Source organism: Delphinus delphis, chromosome 6 (assembly GCF_949987515.2).
Source record: "Delphinus delphis chromosome 6, mDelDel1.2, whole genome shotgun sequence".
NCBI lineage: Eukaryota > Metazoa > Chordata > Mammalia > Artiodactyla > Delphinidae > Delphinus > Delphinus delphis.
This window is the reverse complement of record NC_082688.1, coordinates 2,873,055-2,890,867: the sequence shown is the minus strand read 5'-3', so window position 1 is coordinate 2,890,867 and position 17,813 is coordinate 2,873,055. Positions and strand designations below refer to the sequence as shown.

The following is a 17,813-nucleotide window of genomic DNA, read 5'->3' as shown; positions in this document are numbered from 1 at the left end:
CAGACCCAGGAGGAGAAAGGACCCGGGGGGGGGCCCAGGGCGCAGCCTCACCATCCTGGACAGGCCGACACCGCCGTCCGGGGTGCAGTTGGGGCACCTGGTGTGGACCCGGCCCAGGTCAGGGCGAGGCCGGCAGGCCCTCCCCCTCCAGGGTGGCCGGAAGCCCCCGGCGTGGCTGACTTCCAGACCGACAGGAAAACCCCATCAGCACAGAGGCAAACTGAATGGGGATGTATTTTTAAACACTCATGTTTTGTTTGTTTCTCCTCTCACGGTTGGCTTTGAGTTTCTCTTTTCCACAATTCTAACACCATTGTTCGTGCATCCCCGGCACCTGCGGCCGCGAAGTTTTCGAGAACAATCACGTGGGGAAGTAATTCCACAGTCACAGAGTCTCGGGAAGGCCAGCTGGCAACAGGGACAGAACAGAGCAAGGCTTAGAAATTACTCGAAAGGGGAAGAAAACCCTTGAAAGTTTCAGGCCCACCTTCCTGCCCCAGAAAGAAAACATCTGTGTGCAGCGGTTTCGTCTGAAGCCCGTGCCCCGTCCCGAGAGCTCCCTCCTCCGCTCCACCTTGCGTGCCAACGTTGACTCAGAAAGCTTTCGCCTCCATCTCTGAAAGCAGAAACAAGTCCCCCCTCCCCGCCACATCCTCCAAGTATACATGAGGGATAAAATTACATTTGTACAAAAATAGATTTTTTTCTACCTTTCCCGATGCTTTAGACATCTCTCTTCTCTGTACGTATTTGTCATCCTCTCTAAGTGTGAGCTACGCATCCCGGCTAAGGCATTCTAAGGACTGGGAACGGCTAAACCTGTTTGCTCCAAAGCATCTTAAAATAGATGCATCTCCTTGCCACGAGATATCCATTCGAACCCGGATTTCACCAAAGGAGGGGTCCTTACGTACTTGCTTACATGAAGCAAATCTGTAGGAAAACGGGGGGTGGGGGTGGGGGGGGAGGAAAGTCTTGATTAAAAATAAACAGAAAACGCTGGTAGCTGGTGCGTGTGTGTGGATGGCAAGCAGGTCTGTGCACACAGGGTCTCTGTACAGCAGGTACATCGCACAACACACACCTGCGTGGGCAGGGACCGAATTCCGTGATGGGGACGACATCAGCTGATTACCCACTGGCTGCACGTTCCAGCCGGTGGAGGAAGCTCGGCATGGTCTCCGGCACTGGCCACCGGCCTGCCAGCCCGAATCCTTCCGGAACACGGCGAGTGTGGCGCCGTCTTCCCCCCCCCCCCCACCGGGGGACGAGAGGGCCAGGGGCTGACCCGGGAGTCATCTGGGCGGACGTCCCCGGGCAGGCCAGCTTCCAAGGAGACGCCTGACGGGGGACGAGCCGGAGTCTGGCTTTGCCAACACCTTCCAAACCCGGGGCGTGGTCGTCTTCACTCCTCGGCCTCGGGAGGCCCATCTGATGTCCAAGCAGGGAGGGGACGTGCCGGAAGCGCCCAGCAGGCGGGGACGGGCACAGGATGGCTAATGAGCTGATGTTAGTGCTATCTTTAGAAAATTAAAGATTGTCCCACCAAAATAATAATAATAATAATAATTACAAAAAATCACCTTAGTTGAACCAGATTGGTAATACTACTGAAGGTCTGGTTAAATAAAAATCCTACCTCTCTACTGAGTAATGTGCCGTTTCCCCACCATCATCTTTCAAACAAACAGCACTGCATGACAACATCGATGACAGCGGACCGAGGAGAAGATGAACGGGCAGCCCCCAAGAGCCCGAGACGCTGCCGTGCCGGCGGGGCCACGAAGGCTGAGCGGCGAGGGGCCAGGGAGTTTCCGGCTTTGGGAGGGGGTGGCCTGGGGACCTCAGTGCTTTACGGGCAGTCAGCCCACGAGGCTGACCCCCCAGCAAAGCGCTCCATCCTGGGTCTTTCCCACTGGAGCCATCACGTTCCCGAGGGGTCCAGGGCAGCGGGAGGGGGCTGGGCGTGGACAGGGTGCATCTGGCTACAGAAGGCACCGGGGTGGCGGGCCGCGGGGCGGTCCACGTTCCCAGGGGGAGGGGGTCCCAGAGGGAGGCCCCTGAGGGTGCCGGCGTCCCTCTGCCTGACACAAGCATGCCCCCAAAGGGTGCCAAGACTTGCAGGGAGAGTCTGGGAAGAGGGACAACTAGGCAGGCGTGGGCTCGCCCCATCTCTGCCTCAGATGGTGGACGGGGCTGGGGGTGCCTGTGTGGCAGGGGACGCCTCGCCTGGGCCACCACGTTAAGGGCGGGGTGGGGTGCCAGAGAAAGGACGTGTTTGTGGAAGCTTCCACATCTTCTGTCCAGGTGCCTCACGCTTAGCTCGGGCCAGACCCTGGAGGGCAAAGAATGGACCCCGTCCTCCCTAGAGGCCTGGAGGCCGGCATCTCCCCTTCCAGCCCCAGGGGCACCCTTGCAGCACCCGGGGGAACAGACTCGGGGGGAGGGCATCCACAGCCCCCATGCCCACCCCCGCTCTGGGGCCTCTCTGGTGGGGAGTGGCGGGAAGAAGACAGGCACCGCAGAGCATCCCCTTCATGGGCTGAGAAGACAGGACTCTCCTCCCCAACCCCTACCCCCGGCCCGGTTCAGGCCCCGCCCCCCACCGACTGACAAATGCTGGGTTCATGGAGTACGAGGCATGCAAATGGAAAGTACTCAGACCAAAGGGAGGGCATTACAGTGCAAAAGAGGCCAGTTCAACCTGAGAGACCCTGCCCCCGCCCCCGCCCCAGGGGCAGAGGGCCTGCCTGCCTGGGGTGGGTGAAAGGTTCAGGGGTGGGTGCAGGGCTGGGTGGGGTGCCCTCAACCAGAGCAGGTGTTGATGGAGCTCCCACAAGGGCTCCATCAGCCGGCCAAGACAACAGCCAGGCTGGCTGTCCCCGAGGGGCATCCAGCCCCGGCCCAAGGGTGCTGGCACTCAACGGTTCCTGACCCCAAGAGTCCTCTGGACAGAACAGCCAGCGAAGGGGCCTCCCTACCCAGAGCGTTCCAGAATGGACCATCTGCCCCGTGCCCCGAGCCATGCGCCCACAAGTCCCTCCTTCAACGTGCACAGCTGCCCGAGGACCCTCTGGGGAAAGTGACTCTCCTCTCCTCCCGTCCCTGTGGGCCTCCTTGGTGATGACCTCTGCCCTTGAGAGGTCAGCAGAGCCCAGGTCGGCATGGCCCTCCAGTGCTTCCAGGAGGGCCAGAGACCAGGCTAGCCCTCCAGGACTGGGGACTGGGGTCAGCCTTGGCCCTGGGCACAGACTGCAAGATTTGGGGGCGGGGTGGGGGTTGGTTACCCAGGGCTAGACAGGACCATGTGGAACAAGAAGCTGAAACCAGGACGATGCAAAGAGAGAAATGAGGTGGGGTGGGGTGGGCAGGTGACTCCAGTCCCTGCAGCCTTGAGGTGGCCCCAAAACCCTGCACAGAGGTCAGCTTCTGTTCTGACTGGCTCGGGGACAAAGCTGAAAGTCATCTTTGGAAACAGGGGTTGCTCACCCTTCATTCTGAGGGGAGACAAGGCTGCTTGCCCCAGAGCCCCTCCCGTCTTCCCAGGGGGCAGGTGGAGTCTTTTGCAATGAAATGCCAACCCCCCCCACCTGTCCCCTCCTCCCGATTGTGGGTGAGGCCGGGCTGGCAGGTTGCCAGCACACACAGGAGGCAGAGGGATCCCTGCAAACAGAGGACCTCGCGACAACAAAACAGTGACGGAACAAAGCCACCCTCTGACCGCTGCAGCTCCGGGGGCGGGGGCCTGAGACCCCGTGAGCCGCCCGGGCTCCCCCGGGGCTCACACCAGTTCCTGCCACTCCGGCTGCCACCCCAGCATGGCCACTGCCCGGTCCAGTCGAGTAGTACTGAAAATGTCGAGGGTGGCAGCGCATCTCAGGCTTAGCAGTGACAGGCCACGCCCCCAAGTCCAAACATCCAGGCAGAGGAGGGGCGGGGCAGGCTCGGCTGAGAAGAGCTGCTGGCAGCCGGGCGGGGCGGCCGGACCGGCGAGTGCGAAGAACGGCCGGGGGCCTAAGTCATTTGGTGCGGGGCTTCCAGCATCTCCATGAGGAAGGTGTCGATGGGCGTGTCCCCGATGAGTTTGAAGAAGAAGAGGTGTTCCAGGCACTTGAGGCCGATGGAGCGCAGGGCCGGCAGACGAAGTAGCAGCTTTGCAAACCTGCGGGACGGGAGCCGCGTGAGGGGCGGGCAGGGCGGGCCCTCCCACCCTCCGTCCCGGCGCCCAGCGGCCCCCTGGGGAAGGGACCAGGCTCACTGCCCCATCCCCCTGAGGCTGCCACGGCAGGAGCCCCCCAGGGTGGAGATCCAGGATGAAGGTCCAGTGGCGAGACAGTGGCCGGGCTGGGGCAGGCTGGACGGGGCTTCGTGGGGAAGCTACGACACGTGAGCTTTCTCCAGCGCAAGAGGCAGCCACAGTAGGATTTTAAGCAGGAAGAAGGGCTACGAGAAGAGATCTGAGTACCAGCAATGCCCCTGGCTGCAGGGGCGCCAAAGGTGAAGCCACTTCTGAGCCGCTCCTGATCTGGGAGCAGGTCTGAGCGCCAACAAGCCCTTCTCAGCAAGGACCAGCCTCCAGGGGGCCCCACGCCAGGGCCCACCTTCCCCAGAAAGAGCTCGGCCAGAGGCACCTGACGCCCAGACAGGGCGGGTGGGAGAGAAGGAGGCGCCTCGGTCCGTGCCCACCCCCTGGGGAGTTTCTGGGGAGGACGCTGGGTGGGGGAGGAACACAGGAAGACTTTGGGAGCCTCTTGGAAAAGGGACGCCAGGCTTAGTGGCCCCGCTGCCAAGGACAGTTGCCGTGGGGGGGCTGACGGGGCCACATGCCCCTCCAGCGACATCCACATCTGTCCCCCATGCCGTCCCCATCCCACGTGCTGCCTGGTCTCTCCACATGCCCCTCCAGGGGTCCCAGGGCCTCATTAATTATTAACAGTGTCTGTATTTCAGGGGGGAAAGCCCCGTGCTTGGCTGCAACACTACCCGCGTTTTAAAGGCAGAAACGCAGCTTAGAGGCTGGAACAGGGCCAGAGAACGAGCTGTTTTCTGCTGAGCTGGCGAGATGGGCTAGGGCGGGAAGCCAGGAAAAACAGGCGGGCCTGCCACCCCTCCTCTCATCCTCCTCCGGGAAGTTTCACTCTAAACCAAACCAGATGAGGCTGAGCAAGACAGTTAACCCTGTGTGGCCCGCGTGTGCCAGTCGGCGGGGCGGCCAGCGGGAGAGGGAGGGGGCAGAATCAGGACAGCAGATTCGGATGCCGCGAAGTCACCGATGCTTCCCCTTCTCCTGGACGCCCACGGCGCGCCCGGCACTGTGGACCCAGAAGGGAGACAATTCCAGCCCTTCCGGGGCCCACAGTCGGCCAGGAGAGACGGGCAGGTCTGCAGACCACGGCCATCTACTCTGCATACGCCTATAAACCACCTACTGTGTGCTGGCGTCCTTCCCTGCTAGGGGTGAGCACGCCAGGCCCCCACCTCTAGCGGTTCCCTTTGGCAGGCGGAGGAAGGCACTGACTTCGTTCACGTGCTTTACAGCGACAAGCACCTACTGTGTGCCCGCGCTGGGCCCGTCTTTTTGGTGGGGCTACAAGGAAGCGTGAGCGCGTGCCCGCTGAGGCCGGGAGAGCGCCTCAATCCCCCACTGCCCTGGGTGAAGGCAGGGTGTGGCCTTCTAATCCACAAGAGGGTCTGAAGGGCTGGTGGCGGGGTCCTGCCCCGGGCGGGGGGTCTGCAAAGAGACCCCGAGGTCCGTCCAGGCAGAGGCTGGGCCGAGGCTCACCTTCCTGGCTGCTCGGGGTACTTGTGTTTGCAGTACGCCTCCAGGGACGCGTAGACCTTCTCGCGAAGCGTCTCCACCTCGGCCGGGTTCGAGAGCCCCTTGGAGTCTGTGAGGGAGCAGGGGCCGCAGGTGAGAGCCCTGCCCGGGGAACCTGTCCCAGGGGCCGAGAGCCCCGACTCAGACGAGGCTGCTCGAGCCCTGGCCCTGCCGCTTGCTTGCTGGCCACTTGACCTTGGGCCAGTCCCCTGACCTCCTGCCACTCAGCCCCATCTGTAAAGTGGGACGGGCCTGCCCCCGGGGCGGCTCCTGGTTACCATGGCAACCGCGTGGCCTCCAGAGGCCTCTGCTGCATCGGGTCTCAGCCCCCTGGAGCGAGATGAAGGCTCCAAACCCTCTTGTACCTGAAAGAGCCAGACCCACGCTCTGGGGGGCCCTGAAGCCATCCCGAGCCCTGGGACCCTGGCGGCAGGAGTCCAGGCTGGAAGGCTCTGCCTGTGGACGGAGATCCCCGGGACCAGCGTCGCCAAAGCCCCCAGGGCCCAGGGGTGAGGCTTAGAAGCACGGGCCGCCCGGCTCATCCTGGTGAGCCGTCACGGGCCTCTCTCCGAGGCACCGAGAGCCCCCCAGCCGGGCAAAGCTTTGCTAATAAGCCCCCTGGGCTTCTTCATCTCCTGAAGTTGCCCAGCAAGCTGACATTGGACGAGCCTCTCTCTCTCTCTCCCCGCTGCCCCCGGACAGCAGCCACCACTGCGCATCTGGATGTGGGCTCACACAGCCCTGAGTCTGGCCCCAGCCAGGCATGGTCCGTCCTAGTGGCTCAGGGGGCAGAGGCTAGAGCCTCCCTGCTGCTGGTCTGAAGCTGACGCAGCGTCCGGGGCTCAGCCACGGAACAGGACTGCTGTCGGTTGGCCTGTAAGTCCCAGACCAGGGGGGTCCCACACCGGCCCTGCCCTGGCTGGCTGATGTCCCAGTAGGAGCACTGCGGCCCAGTGTGAATGCCATGGTGGCCCGGGGTCCTGGGCACCTTGGGAACATGCCAGGCTCCGCTGCAACTGGGCTCCCCCAGGCCCTGGGGCTCTGCCAGCCCTGGACATCTCCCTTCTGTGCCCAGCAACCCCACGCCTGGGCCCCAACAGATGAACCAGAGCCAGGAGCCAAGCCACGCACGACTTCAATGGGGATCCCGCCAGGCAGGGCCGAGACACATGGCTCAGCCTCCCATGCTGGCAGGGTCACGGGCTCGAGCACAAAGCTGGGGAACACACGTCCCTGGCAACGGGCTGTCCCCCACGAGCGGACTCCATCTCCACCCCGGCCCGGCCCTCAGCACTGGAGCCGGTGGAGGGCAAGGAGTCAGGGCCCGTGACCCCTAGGGCCGTCCCATCCTCCCACCGCCTGGTCAGTTCCCTGCACCTCCCCCTAGAAGCCCTCAGCAGCCCCAAACCTGCCCCCAGTGTCCCCGTCCACCCCCAAAACATCCGGGCTCCAGAACTCCGGCAGCAGAAGCGCGCGAAGAGGCCATCTCCTCTGGAGCCCAGGATGCCGGTGCGAGTGGGGCCTCGCTTTGGACACAGCGCCCAAAGGCCCGGCCAGAGCCCTCACCAAACCGCAGAGGATGAGCTCGGCTGCGCAAGCCTTGTCCGACCTTCACGAGGGCCTTGGGAAGAAGGTGGCACGGCTGTGCCCCCCTCGTAAGGGAGACACCGAGGCTCGGAGAAGGGGCGGGTCGCCGACGCTGCAGCGCCCGTGAGCAGCGGGGCGGGGAAGAGAGCCCGGGGCCTCTAGTCCCCCAGGCGGGCTGACACCCGGGCCTGGACAGCAGGTGAAGCGGCAGGAAGGCAGTACCAGGGTTGAAGAGGACGATGGCGCGCAGGCAGCCCAGCTCCGTCTTGTCCATCTGCATGTCCCGCATCTTGGACACCAGCTCCGTCAGCACCCTGCGGGGGAAGCGGGCAAATGCCGACGTCCCAAGTCAGACCACGGCCCTCACAGGACCCGCCAGGAACCCCAAAGCGCTCGGGAGGCCCGCTGTGGGCCTGGAGGGCAGCTGAGAAGAGCCAGGAGACCGGGGGAGCTGCCCAGCCTGTCCCATCCCGCCCCGGGGGCGCCATGCCTCTTCCTCAAGGTCTGCGAATGGGATTTTATCCTGGGGGGCCAGAGACTAAAGAGGAGCCTCGTGACAGCCGGGCGAGCCAAGGCCCCGCACGTCCAGGGCAAAGCCCACAGCCACACGCCCCGCGGGGATGCAGGCCACACATGGCGGCCTGAGCGCCGCATTCCTGCCACTCCCCGGAGCCCGCCCGCGGGAAGGCATTTCCCCAGCTCCTGGGCTTCCCGGCTCCTTCCTTGCAGCCGGAGCGGGCTCCGTTCCACTTCCCGACACCGGCCACTTATTACATTCCCATCACCGTCCCCTCTCTAGCAGCTGGAAGCACAGAGCTGTCAGCTGGGTGCGTGACTGGGGCCGCACTTCTAAACATGCCCCCAGGGGACGTGCTCTCCAAGAAGCCGTCTGTGGGCAGCAAAGCCCGCGCTCCACAGCCCCTTTGGGTGGCACTACTGTACACGAGCTCGTTAAAGGCCCTGAAACGTCCTGCGGCAAAGACACATCCCTACACTGTCTAAACCAGTGCTTGCCCACGGTACGCGGTGCCCCTCCGTTCTCCCTGAGCTGTTCCACGGGGCAGCAGGCTCCCACATTTATCCCCGGGGGGCTACAGGAGGGGCTTCTGCTGCTCCCCTCTAACGTCAAGGCTCCTGTACTCGGGGGCTTGCCTGGGACCCCTCCCACCACCATCCCCACCCCCCACGCCCTGCCACCCGCTCCTTCCCACTCACCACTCCTGTGCCACGCCCCCCACACCCGAGGGACCCTGGGACGCCCCTCCCCAGCCCTTCCCACTCCGGCTGGCTGAGCTGACACCCAGGTCCCCAGGTCCTCCGGGCTCTTAGGCAAGGCCCAGAGACAGGAATGAGTAGCTCCCGTCCGCCCTGCCTGGTGCAGCGCAGGTGGGCCATGATTCTGGAGGTACTTGAACGGAGCCCCCTACCCACTACCCAGCACTGGCCCCCCGGCTGTGTGCCGAGGGGCAGAGAGCGGTGTCTCCACCGGGGACACGCCAGAAGCAGCGCTGAGATGCAGCCGGGCACCCGGGGACAGGGTGCGCGCGGGCTCACAGGCGCCGCGATGCTTTTAGTCTCAGCTCGTAAGAGTCTCCGCCACATCCGACATGACAGCAGCACAGAACGGTACCTACGGCACAGTCTACCTTTGCATTAAAAATACGGCAGCTTTCCTTCCCATGGGCAGGACTTGAAAACATACTTGGAGAAAAGTAAACCAAAAACGTCAGCTGCGGCTGTCGGGGGTCCCCGGAGGGATTTTAACCTCAGTCCTTGCACGTCTCTGTATCTCCGCAAGTGTAACCCTCGTGAACAGGACAAAGGCCAAGCAGGTCATGGCCGTGGGCTGGGCTGGGCCCCCACCTGTCAAAGATGGCGCCCACCCCCGCGCTGTGGGCGCTATTGCGGTGGACGTGCAGCCCGGTGGCCAGGAGGATGCCGTCCTTCACGGCTATGGAGCGGTGGGAGAAGGAGGCGATGAGCAGCTCGTTCCAGCCTGCGGCGGGGAGAACACACGGTCACTGCTGTCTCCAGACCCCCGGGCTGCCCTGCCCCCGACCCCCGTTGGGCCCCCCAGAGGCAGCTCTCACCCTCCCAAGCCACGGTTCCCAAAGTGGGCTCCATGAAACCCCGAGCCCATGACCGTTCCACAGAAAGGAAGTTCCCGAGCATGGACGTTTGGGGGATGCCTCTACAGCACGTGCAGTAAAGGCCCTGAGAAGTCCTGCACAGAGCATGTTCTGTAGCGTAGCTTAACCCAGGCTCCCCAACTAGGGTGCCAAGGAAGTCTCTCTCTGTGAGTGCCAGACGCTTGCGCCACGGAGCACAAGGGAGCTCCCAGGACCCTCTCCAGGCGGCCCTGGAGCAGCTGCCGCCAGTCTGGCCCCCCACGGCAAACTCCCAGAGACTGACATTTTGTGGATGCCACAAATCGGCAAATTATTGTGCTGAAACAAGGTGTGTTTAGAGCCAAAGGCCAACTCGCCGCTCTCTCTACATGAGGCCCTGGCGCACCCAGCGCAGGCGCAAGGGCTACAGAGACGGATGGAAGCGATTCTGTGAGCAAGTGTCTCGATGACCCTATAACTGAACAGCATGAATCGTCCCACAGGACTGTCACTAGTGACCGTCCCAGCCACCACTCCTGAGTGCCCCGAAGGTTCTGGGCTGGCGGCTGCCAGCATCACAAGGATCATCCCACTGAATGCTGATTCAACCCCACAGAGCAAGTATCGGCCCCGTTTCATACAGAGGAAAACTGAGGCCCAGGGAGAGGAAGGCGCTGCCTGGTCAGTGAATCAGAACGCCCTCCGACCCCGGGTCCCAGACTTTCCCAATCCCTGCGGGTCTGACGGCTCTGGGTGTTGGGTTTTGTGCCCCAGAGTGAAAACTCCTCTGGGCACGGGCTCTCCCCGCCCCCAGGTTCAGCGCGAGGGACACCCCGCTGGCCAAACACCAGGGCCAAGGACCAGAGCTCTGCGAGGGGCCGGACCAGCCCCCCAGAGCCTGCCCTACCTGCCACTCTGCGATCACTCTGCCTCTCTCCCTCTCATCCCCCACTGAGGCCCGCCCAGCCCCTTCCTACCTCTGACCCTGCTGCCACCTGTCCTCCTGCCCCCAAGAGTGGGCCCAGCAGGCGCTGGGCTGGCCCGATGCTCCTGTGGCTCCCAGCACAGGCCCGGAGCACGCAGGTCAGCAGGTGCACACCGCAGGGCCCAGTGCGCACGTATGGACCGGTGGGGTGGGGCTCCCGCCCAGCACCTCCCAGCTGGCCAGTCCCTACTGTCTCTCTGGCAGGAGCTTTGCGCCAAGGACCCCAGTGTCCCAGCAGAAACCGGCTTCCACGCGGCAAGGCCGTCGTGCCCACTTTCCAGATGAGAGAACGGCCTGGAGGGCGGGCGGCTGCCTCGTCGGGACTCCAAAGCCGCCGCTCCCATCCCCCGCCCCCGCCCACCCCCAGGTCCCAGGATCTCCCTCACCACCCGTTCCGCCGTGGGGTGTGTGCTGAGCACCGAGCGCGCATCGCAAGCCCAGCCTGGGAAAGGGGCTGCGGCCTCAGTCGGGGGAGAAGGCAGAACACACAGCCCCCCGAGGGCAGCCCTTGCTGGACATGCTCACCCCTCCCTCTCCACAGGTCCCCCAGACGGCCCGTCACCCCTCTGAAGGCCACTAGGAGAGACCCCAACTGAATCCTTCCTTATGAGGGAGGGGAGGGAAGCCCAGGCTGCGGTGGGCAGTGCCGGAGCAGAAGCCCCGGCCCGTGCCCCTTCCCCTGCGGCCCCACGCAGCAGCAGGAAGGCCGCGTCCCACCCGCGGGGCCGCAAAGCCCCCACCCCTCTCCTGTCCACGCCTGCCCAGCCCCCGCCAGGCCCGGCCACTCACCTGCCCGCAGCAGGATGACCTGGTCGTCCAGGGGCAGCTCGGAGAAGTGTGGGATCCGCTTGGCCCACTCCACCAGGGTGAAGAGCTGCTTGTCGGCCGCCTGGCAGATGTTGGTGACGGGGTCATTGGGCTGCGGGAAGGGGCACCGCGTGAGCACCGAGCAGAGAACGCAGCCCCAGGCCAGGTCCCGCCACACGCCTTACCCGGCAGTGGCGGCTGAATAACGCCCCCGGTGACACCCACGTCCTATACCCCAGAACCTGCTAATGTGCCACCTTACCCGACAAAGGGGACTCTGCAGACGCGGCCAAGTTAAGGGTTTGGAGATGGGAGGTTACCCTGGAAGAAGTGGGTGGGCCCAGTGCCATCACGAGGGTCCCTACTGGAGCGGGGAGGAGGTCAGAGCGGAGAGAAGGCGTGAGGACGGAGGCCGAGGTCGAGGAGGGAAGACGCTGCCGGCCCCGGAGCCGGAGGAAGGGCCGGGAGCAGAGGAACGCGGGCAGCTCCAGAGCGGGGACAGGCCGGGCAGCAGCTTCTCCCCGAGAAGGGCCAGCCCTGCTGATGCCCTGACTTGGCCCAGGGACACTGAGCTCAGCCTTCTGACCTCGAGAAGCATGAGACACTAAACTCTGTGCTGTCTTAGGCACTTGATTTGTGGTCACTTGTCCTAGCAGCCACAGGAAGGACACCGTGCTACGACCCACTCGGTTCCCACCGCAGCCCCGGGGGCTGGGGCCGGGTGACCCTGTGTCACAGGCCAGACTCGGGGGTGGCACTCAGAGAGGGTGCATCAGAGGCCCCTCCAGAAAGTTCTAGCCAGAAGGGGACACCCCGGTCATTCTCAGAGACGAGGAAACCTGGGCGGCCTCCGCGGCACCCTGCTGCTCCCGGCTCCAGCCTGTGGGGCTCGGGTGGACAACCTCTGGGCCCGGGGACGGGGGGACCGAGGCCAGTGCACGGGATGTGGAAACCCCTCATTCCAGAAACCATGACGGCCAGGCAGCCACACGGGGGAGGCCCCCTCGGAAGAGCTTCCCCTGACAGAAACCATCCGCCCCCCAATGACGCAGCCTAAACAACCCAGCCCCGTGAAGGGCCTGCTGAGGGCTCTCGTGGGAGGCCCGGTGACCAACCGGCACCGAGGCCACCGGGGCGGACAGAGCCAGGCGAGCAGAAAGGGGACCTGGGACCCCGGGAGAGGCGGCAGCCGCGGGGCGTGGCCAGTTGGTCCGCGGACCTCAGGGGGAGGGGCAGACAGGCACCAGCCGCTGGGCGCCCCCGTCCCCACCTGCTCTGCAACAAACCTCCCAGGAGCGTCAACCGGAAGTCCACACACTCGCTGGGCCCCGGACACCACGTGCCCAGGACACCCTGCGAGCATCGCCCACCCCATCCCGTCTGATGGACAGCGGCAGCCACGGGCACTCACACGAGCGAAACACCCAGCAGCTAGCGTGCCAGAGGCCAGGGCCAGGTTCTCGCCGGAGCCACTGCGGCCAGGCTGCACTCCCCGGGGACCGTGCTCCTTGCCCTTCCACGCCGCAGGGCAGCCCCTCGAGGTGAGAGCACAAGCCTGATGGTGGGGGGCATGGGGGAGCCATGCAGGGGGAAGCGGGGGGCGTGGGGAAGACCCGAGGAGAGCCCCAGCGGTCGGGCCTTCTCCCTGGGCACCAGCCAACGGCTCCCTCCGAGCCCTCAAGGGGCCCAAAGCAGGTCCGGGGCACAGGCTGTCACCCTGAGCCACTCCCGGGCAGGCCGGGGCCTTGTAGGTGAGCACAGTCACGCCTAGAGCTGGGGGCGACGTCTGCCTGCACAGTGGGTGCAGGACTAGGCCTGGGGGGCTGCCCTGGGGGAGGGGGCTCCAGCTCTGCCCTGCTCCGTCCCGCAGGGTGGTCTCCAGCAAGTACTTAACTTCTCCGAGCCTGGATTCCCGCTCAGAGACAAAACAGGCCTCATTCAACGGCAGTTTCTGGAGTTCCAGCCCGTGCCTGAGAGGGCGGGACCTTCCCCGTGCTAGGAGGTGACAGCGGGATCCCCAGGCAGAGGCCCGAGGCTGCCCCAGGGCAGAGAGGTGTCGCCGGTGTCGAGGCAAGGGGCCTAACAAGCCGTCCCCAGAGCGGGGGACCCAGGCCAGCCCAGCTCAAGCTGCAGCACGAGGGCAGACCCGCTGCCTGGCCGGCCCGCCTGCCTGTCCCCTAGACCCCCCTCCGCCTGCTCTGAATTCGTGGAGAGAGAAGATGGCAGACTTGTTTTCTTCCCAATAACGTCCTTACTTGACAAAATCAAAAGCTGGCAGGCCAAGACTTCTCTTTCGGGGTTTCGACTCAGTCGTGAAGCCCTCCCCACCCCGCACTGGGACCGGAGAGGGGGGCGTGGGGTCGGGCCGGACCACAGACCAGACGGACCGCGGAGCATCACAGCCGACGGGAGTCATTCTACGAGAGGCTGAGAGGCGGCGCGCCCAGGAGAGGGCCCGCCTTCCCTGGCACGTAGCCGAAGCGGGCGTCTCAGAGGGGCCGTGGTCCTGGGGCATCACAGAGTGCGGGGCAGCAGGGCGGCCTGCGACCCCCCACAGATGAGACGGGACCCTCACACTCGGAGATGGGGGTGGGGGCCACGTGAGAGCACCTACGGGCAGGGCAGGGTCCCGTGGAACAGCCTGATGGCAAGGATGGAGAATTAACCCACTGCATACGCTGCAGTGTGGCCCCCACGTGCTAGGGGCCGTGAAGAGTAACGTCAGGGGCGCTGAGCCCACAGAACAGGGGCACCAGGGGGGTCAAAGGGAAAGGGGCTCCGCGAGGAAGTGACACCTCTCCGAGGCTGAAGCCCGAGCAGGAACAGAGGGAGCGGCACGTGCAAAGGCCCTGGGGTTGGGGCAGGGAGCTGGGCAGGTGCGTCCGGTGCCGTCTGGGCCACCGTGAGCCGGGGAGACCTCAGGGCAGGCCACAGGGCTGTGGTCCCACCCCGACCACACACGGGAGACATAGATGAAGTCTGGACCTAACGCTGCCCGCAAACCTGGGGCAGACACAGAACCCCCGAAACCCAGCTGGACGATGGGCCAGAGACAACACGAAGCTTGAAGGTTACCATAACGTCCTGGGCTTTGAGCCAAACAACCAAAACCTCACCCACCCGACTGGGGACATCACAGAGGGGGTCTCCCTCCCAGGAGCGTGCCGGGGCCACCGTCCCCAGAGCAGGGCGGGGGTGCACTCACCGAGCTGGGGTTCAGCCCCACGTTTGCCTCCACGTACGTCTCGGTCTTGGGCTCGACGGCCAGCTCGGCCTCCAGGATCTTCTCCACGGGCATGTCCTCGTTGGCGCTGCTTGTAGACTCCACCTCGTTCTCAGCCCGGTCCTTGCCCCGCTGCCGCTCCTCCTGCACAGCTGAGGCACGGGGAGGCTTCCAGTCAGCCCGCAGCTCCCGCGGCAGCCCCTCCGCCGCCAGGGCCCGAGCAGCGCGCCCACAAGCTGGCCGGGGCCGGGGAGAAGGATGCTGCTCAGAGCCGGCCAGACTGCGGCCCCCTTCTCTGCCCCAAGCCTGGCCTCCTGGAGGCTGTGCGCTCTGAGAACAGAACACGCCGCCTCTCATTAATTCATTCACCTACTGGTCACCCCAGGACCCGCCCAGGGCCAGGGCAGATGGGACCCAGCTCTCAGGAAACTGACAGTTCAACAGGGATCCCAACGTGGAGTGAGAAGGGCTTTGATGGGCTACGGACTGAGGCAAAGCCAGGAAGGCTTCCCGGAAAAAGTGACAGTGAAATTGAAGGAACGGGAAAAATAGGGAGAGCAATTCAGGCACGAGAGGTAGCACGCGTCAAGGCCTAGAACCAGAGCAGAAATGCCGCTGAGGAAAGGGCCTCTCACGTCAGCTAGGGAGCAGAACAAGGGGTGCAACGGTGGGGAGCGTAGCCGAGAACAGGGCCCACTGTGCCCCAGGAAAAGGATGGGGTGAGATGCAGATCTCTGATGGTCCCTTTCTGCTGCGGGGAGGAGAGGGGCTGGGGGAGAGCACAAGCTGGGTCAAACCCAGGCTTGAGACGGGACAGCCCGGGCCGGCCGGGCGGGTGCGGGGGTCCAGCACGAGGGTAGAACCTGAGCAGATGCTGCAGTCGGGGCAGCCTAGTTTCTGGGAACCCAGGGAGAGAAGCTGATGGGAGGAGGCGGAGAAGGAACGGTTCATTCCAACACATCCCCGCGGAGACCCGGGTGGGACGGAAGGCCGAGGGGACCAGGCACCCCACGGCTGGGCGTTCACAGACCCTCGACTTCACAGCCCATGCAGCTCAAGCCGCCCTTTCCCAAGAGGGGCCGAGACCTCCCGGAGGTCACCCAGCAGGCCCAAGGCGACGCTGAACCAGAGCCAGGCTGTGGACCCCACCCAGAGCCCCGCAAAGACACAGGAAGGCTCCCGGGGGCTTCTGCAGCGCCCTCTGCTGGCCCTCACACCCCCGCTTCCTCTGCTGGGGACACCAAGGGCCCTGGACCCGGGGAAAGGAGGCCTGGCGGGGTGGGAGAGGCTGCCCACACAGCACCAGCACGGGGGAGCCCCTGGGCATATTGGGCCTGTGCCTCCCCAGGGACGCGCCAGATGCCACTAAGCGAGGGCCGCAGCGCCAGGACGGGGCCCGCCACCGCCGCCGGCCGCCCTCCCTTGGTCCTGCTCTGCTGAGCCAGAGCAGATGTCCAGACGTCCCCCGACACTCCCAGGGCGCCCACGGCCTCCTCAGGACCAGCTCCTCAGCCCCCACCCCACACAAGGCTTCCTGGGGCCCCTGGAGACCCCAAGGCAGAGCAGGAGCTTATGCGAGGCGACTTCCCGAGGGCGGCAGTAAAACCTCTCACACACTCCCAGCCCCACCGAGGGGAAGGCCCTGCACGCAGCCCCCAGCATGGAGCCTTCCGGAAGCCGGGAGGGCGCGGCCCCTCGGGGGACTTCCCACGTGCCATCACCCCTCTGGGCCTCCGTCGAGGCTTACCCTCCCCTGCAGGAAGTCTGGACTGGGCAAAACAGTGCCCTGTTCCCGCAGACGCCGCTGTCACGGGACTGCCCCCCACGCGTACCTCCAGGCCCACCTGCCCTGCCCAGCTCCGGGGCCCGAGCTCGGGGCCTCACCCCGGGCCCTCTCACCCTTGGCCTCGGGTGGGTCTCGCAAACGCAGGGGACCAGCAGGAGGGAGGAGGGGGTCCGCGGCTCTGGCGCCCGCCCTGCCCGGCCCCGGTTCTCAGCGGTCACTTCCTCCTCAGGCCGCAGCTCTAGGGGCTCTGCCGGCCCAGCCCCGCTCCGTCCTCCAAGCCTGGGGGCGTGAGGGCTCCCTCTCTTGCTCTCTGGGGGTCCCCCGGGCCCGTGCAATTCTTGGGACACCGCCCACAGCTCTGCAACAGTCCACGTGGACCCCTCTCCACCACGCCGGCCCCGCCGACGACCGTTCAGACCCTCTCCGGGCTGCGGGGCTCCCTGAGGGCCGGCCCCGCATCCTTCCCGCCTCCACAAATGGCTATTTAGGGATGGCCCCTGCAGGGGCTGCGCTCTCCAAGACGCAAACGCTGACTCGAGCGAGAGATTCTCCATCCGTGTGGCGAGACTCGGGACAGAGGGCCGGCCCACGCTTCAGATCCACCAGCTGGGCCCCGGAGCCAGGCGGGAGGCCTCGAGTCAGAGTTTTTGCAAGCCTGGTGCTTCTGGAAAGTCTGACAGCCGGTGGGGCTGGATGGGGAGCTCAAGCTGGCCGGCCTGGCTCTGGCCTCTTCCGACACAGTGGATGCCGGGCTGGAGCAGGGCACCTCCTCGTGTCGCCGTCTGCTACAGGGGACGGGGTCACAGACCAGAAGAGTGGACCCGGTGGGCGGCAGCCACAGGCTGAGCTGGACCAGCATCCGGAATGATGGGGACCCTGGCAGGCCGGTGTCCCTGAGACCCTGAGGGTGGGGGTCCCCAGGGTCTGTCCTCTGAACAGAACCCTAACTCCTCAGAGCCGGGACACAGCTGAGAGGCACGTTTGAGCAGGTGGGGAAACAGGCCCAGAGCACCAAAGGGGTGCAGCTGAGCCCTCAGGAGAACAGGCGGCTTCAAGCTACAGGCTCTGGAATCAGACGCTGCTCTGCCCCAACTGCTGTGTGGCCCCGGGCGAGCCCCTAGCCTCTCAGTGCCCCAGCTTCCCCAGCCACAGAGGGACGAGGTCGGCACCAGCCTCCAGGCTGGATCCGCAGGAGGCGCCCTCGGGACGCGCACGGCCCCCATGACGCGGCCCAGTTAAGGGGTTCTCCTCCCCTTCCAGACGGGACAGGGTGGCAGGTGGGGGTCCCTCAGCACTTGCCTCCTACGTGGGGGCGTCCGGAATTAATTCGCGAGCGCTCTGTGAAGCGCTCTGAAGCCATGAAGGGCCGGGCCGCTCCGAGCAGCATCATTACAAATGTTATTGTTTTATTTAAACATGGGGGGTGGGGGGGCAGGGGGGAGGGGCTGGGGATTCATGCTTTGCCAGCTCGACCACCTCTTAGACGTGGCTGTGTTTGA

General features: G+C 65.0%; 1 protein-coding gene across 4 annotated transcripts in view; it reads right to left on the bottom strand.

Annotated features, from left to right (window-relative positions):
- Positions 1–233: 233 nt before the first annotated feature.
- Positions 234–17,813, bottom strand: part of RXRA (retinoid X receptor alpha) — a 98,125-nt gene continuing 80,545 nt past the window's right edge. For 3 of the 4 annotated variants that reach the window (XM_060013861.1, XM_060013859.2, XM_060013860.1), the window contains 6 exons: positions 14,511–14,764; positions 11,288–11,417; positions 9,269–9,401; positions 7,628–7,719; positions 5,783–5,888; positions 234–4,162 (listed from right to left, as the gene is read on the bottom strand). In XM_060013861.1, the coding sequence (XP_059869844.1) occupies positions 4,015–4,162; positions 5,783–5,888; positions 7,628–7,719; positions 9,269–9,401; positions 11,288–11,417; positions 14,511–14,764 (863 nt within the window). In that variant the 3' untranslated portion in view covers positions 234–4,014. The remainder of the gene's footprint in view (positions 4,163–5,782; positions 5,889–7,627; positions 7,720–9,268; positions 9,402–11,287; positions 11,418–14,510; positions 14,765–17,813) is intronic. The other variant, XM_060013862.1, reaches the window with a different exon arrangement.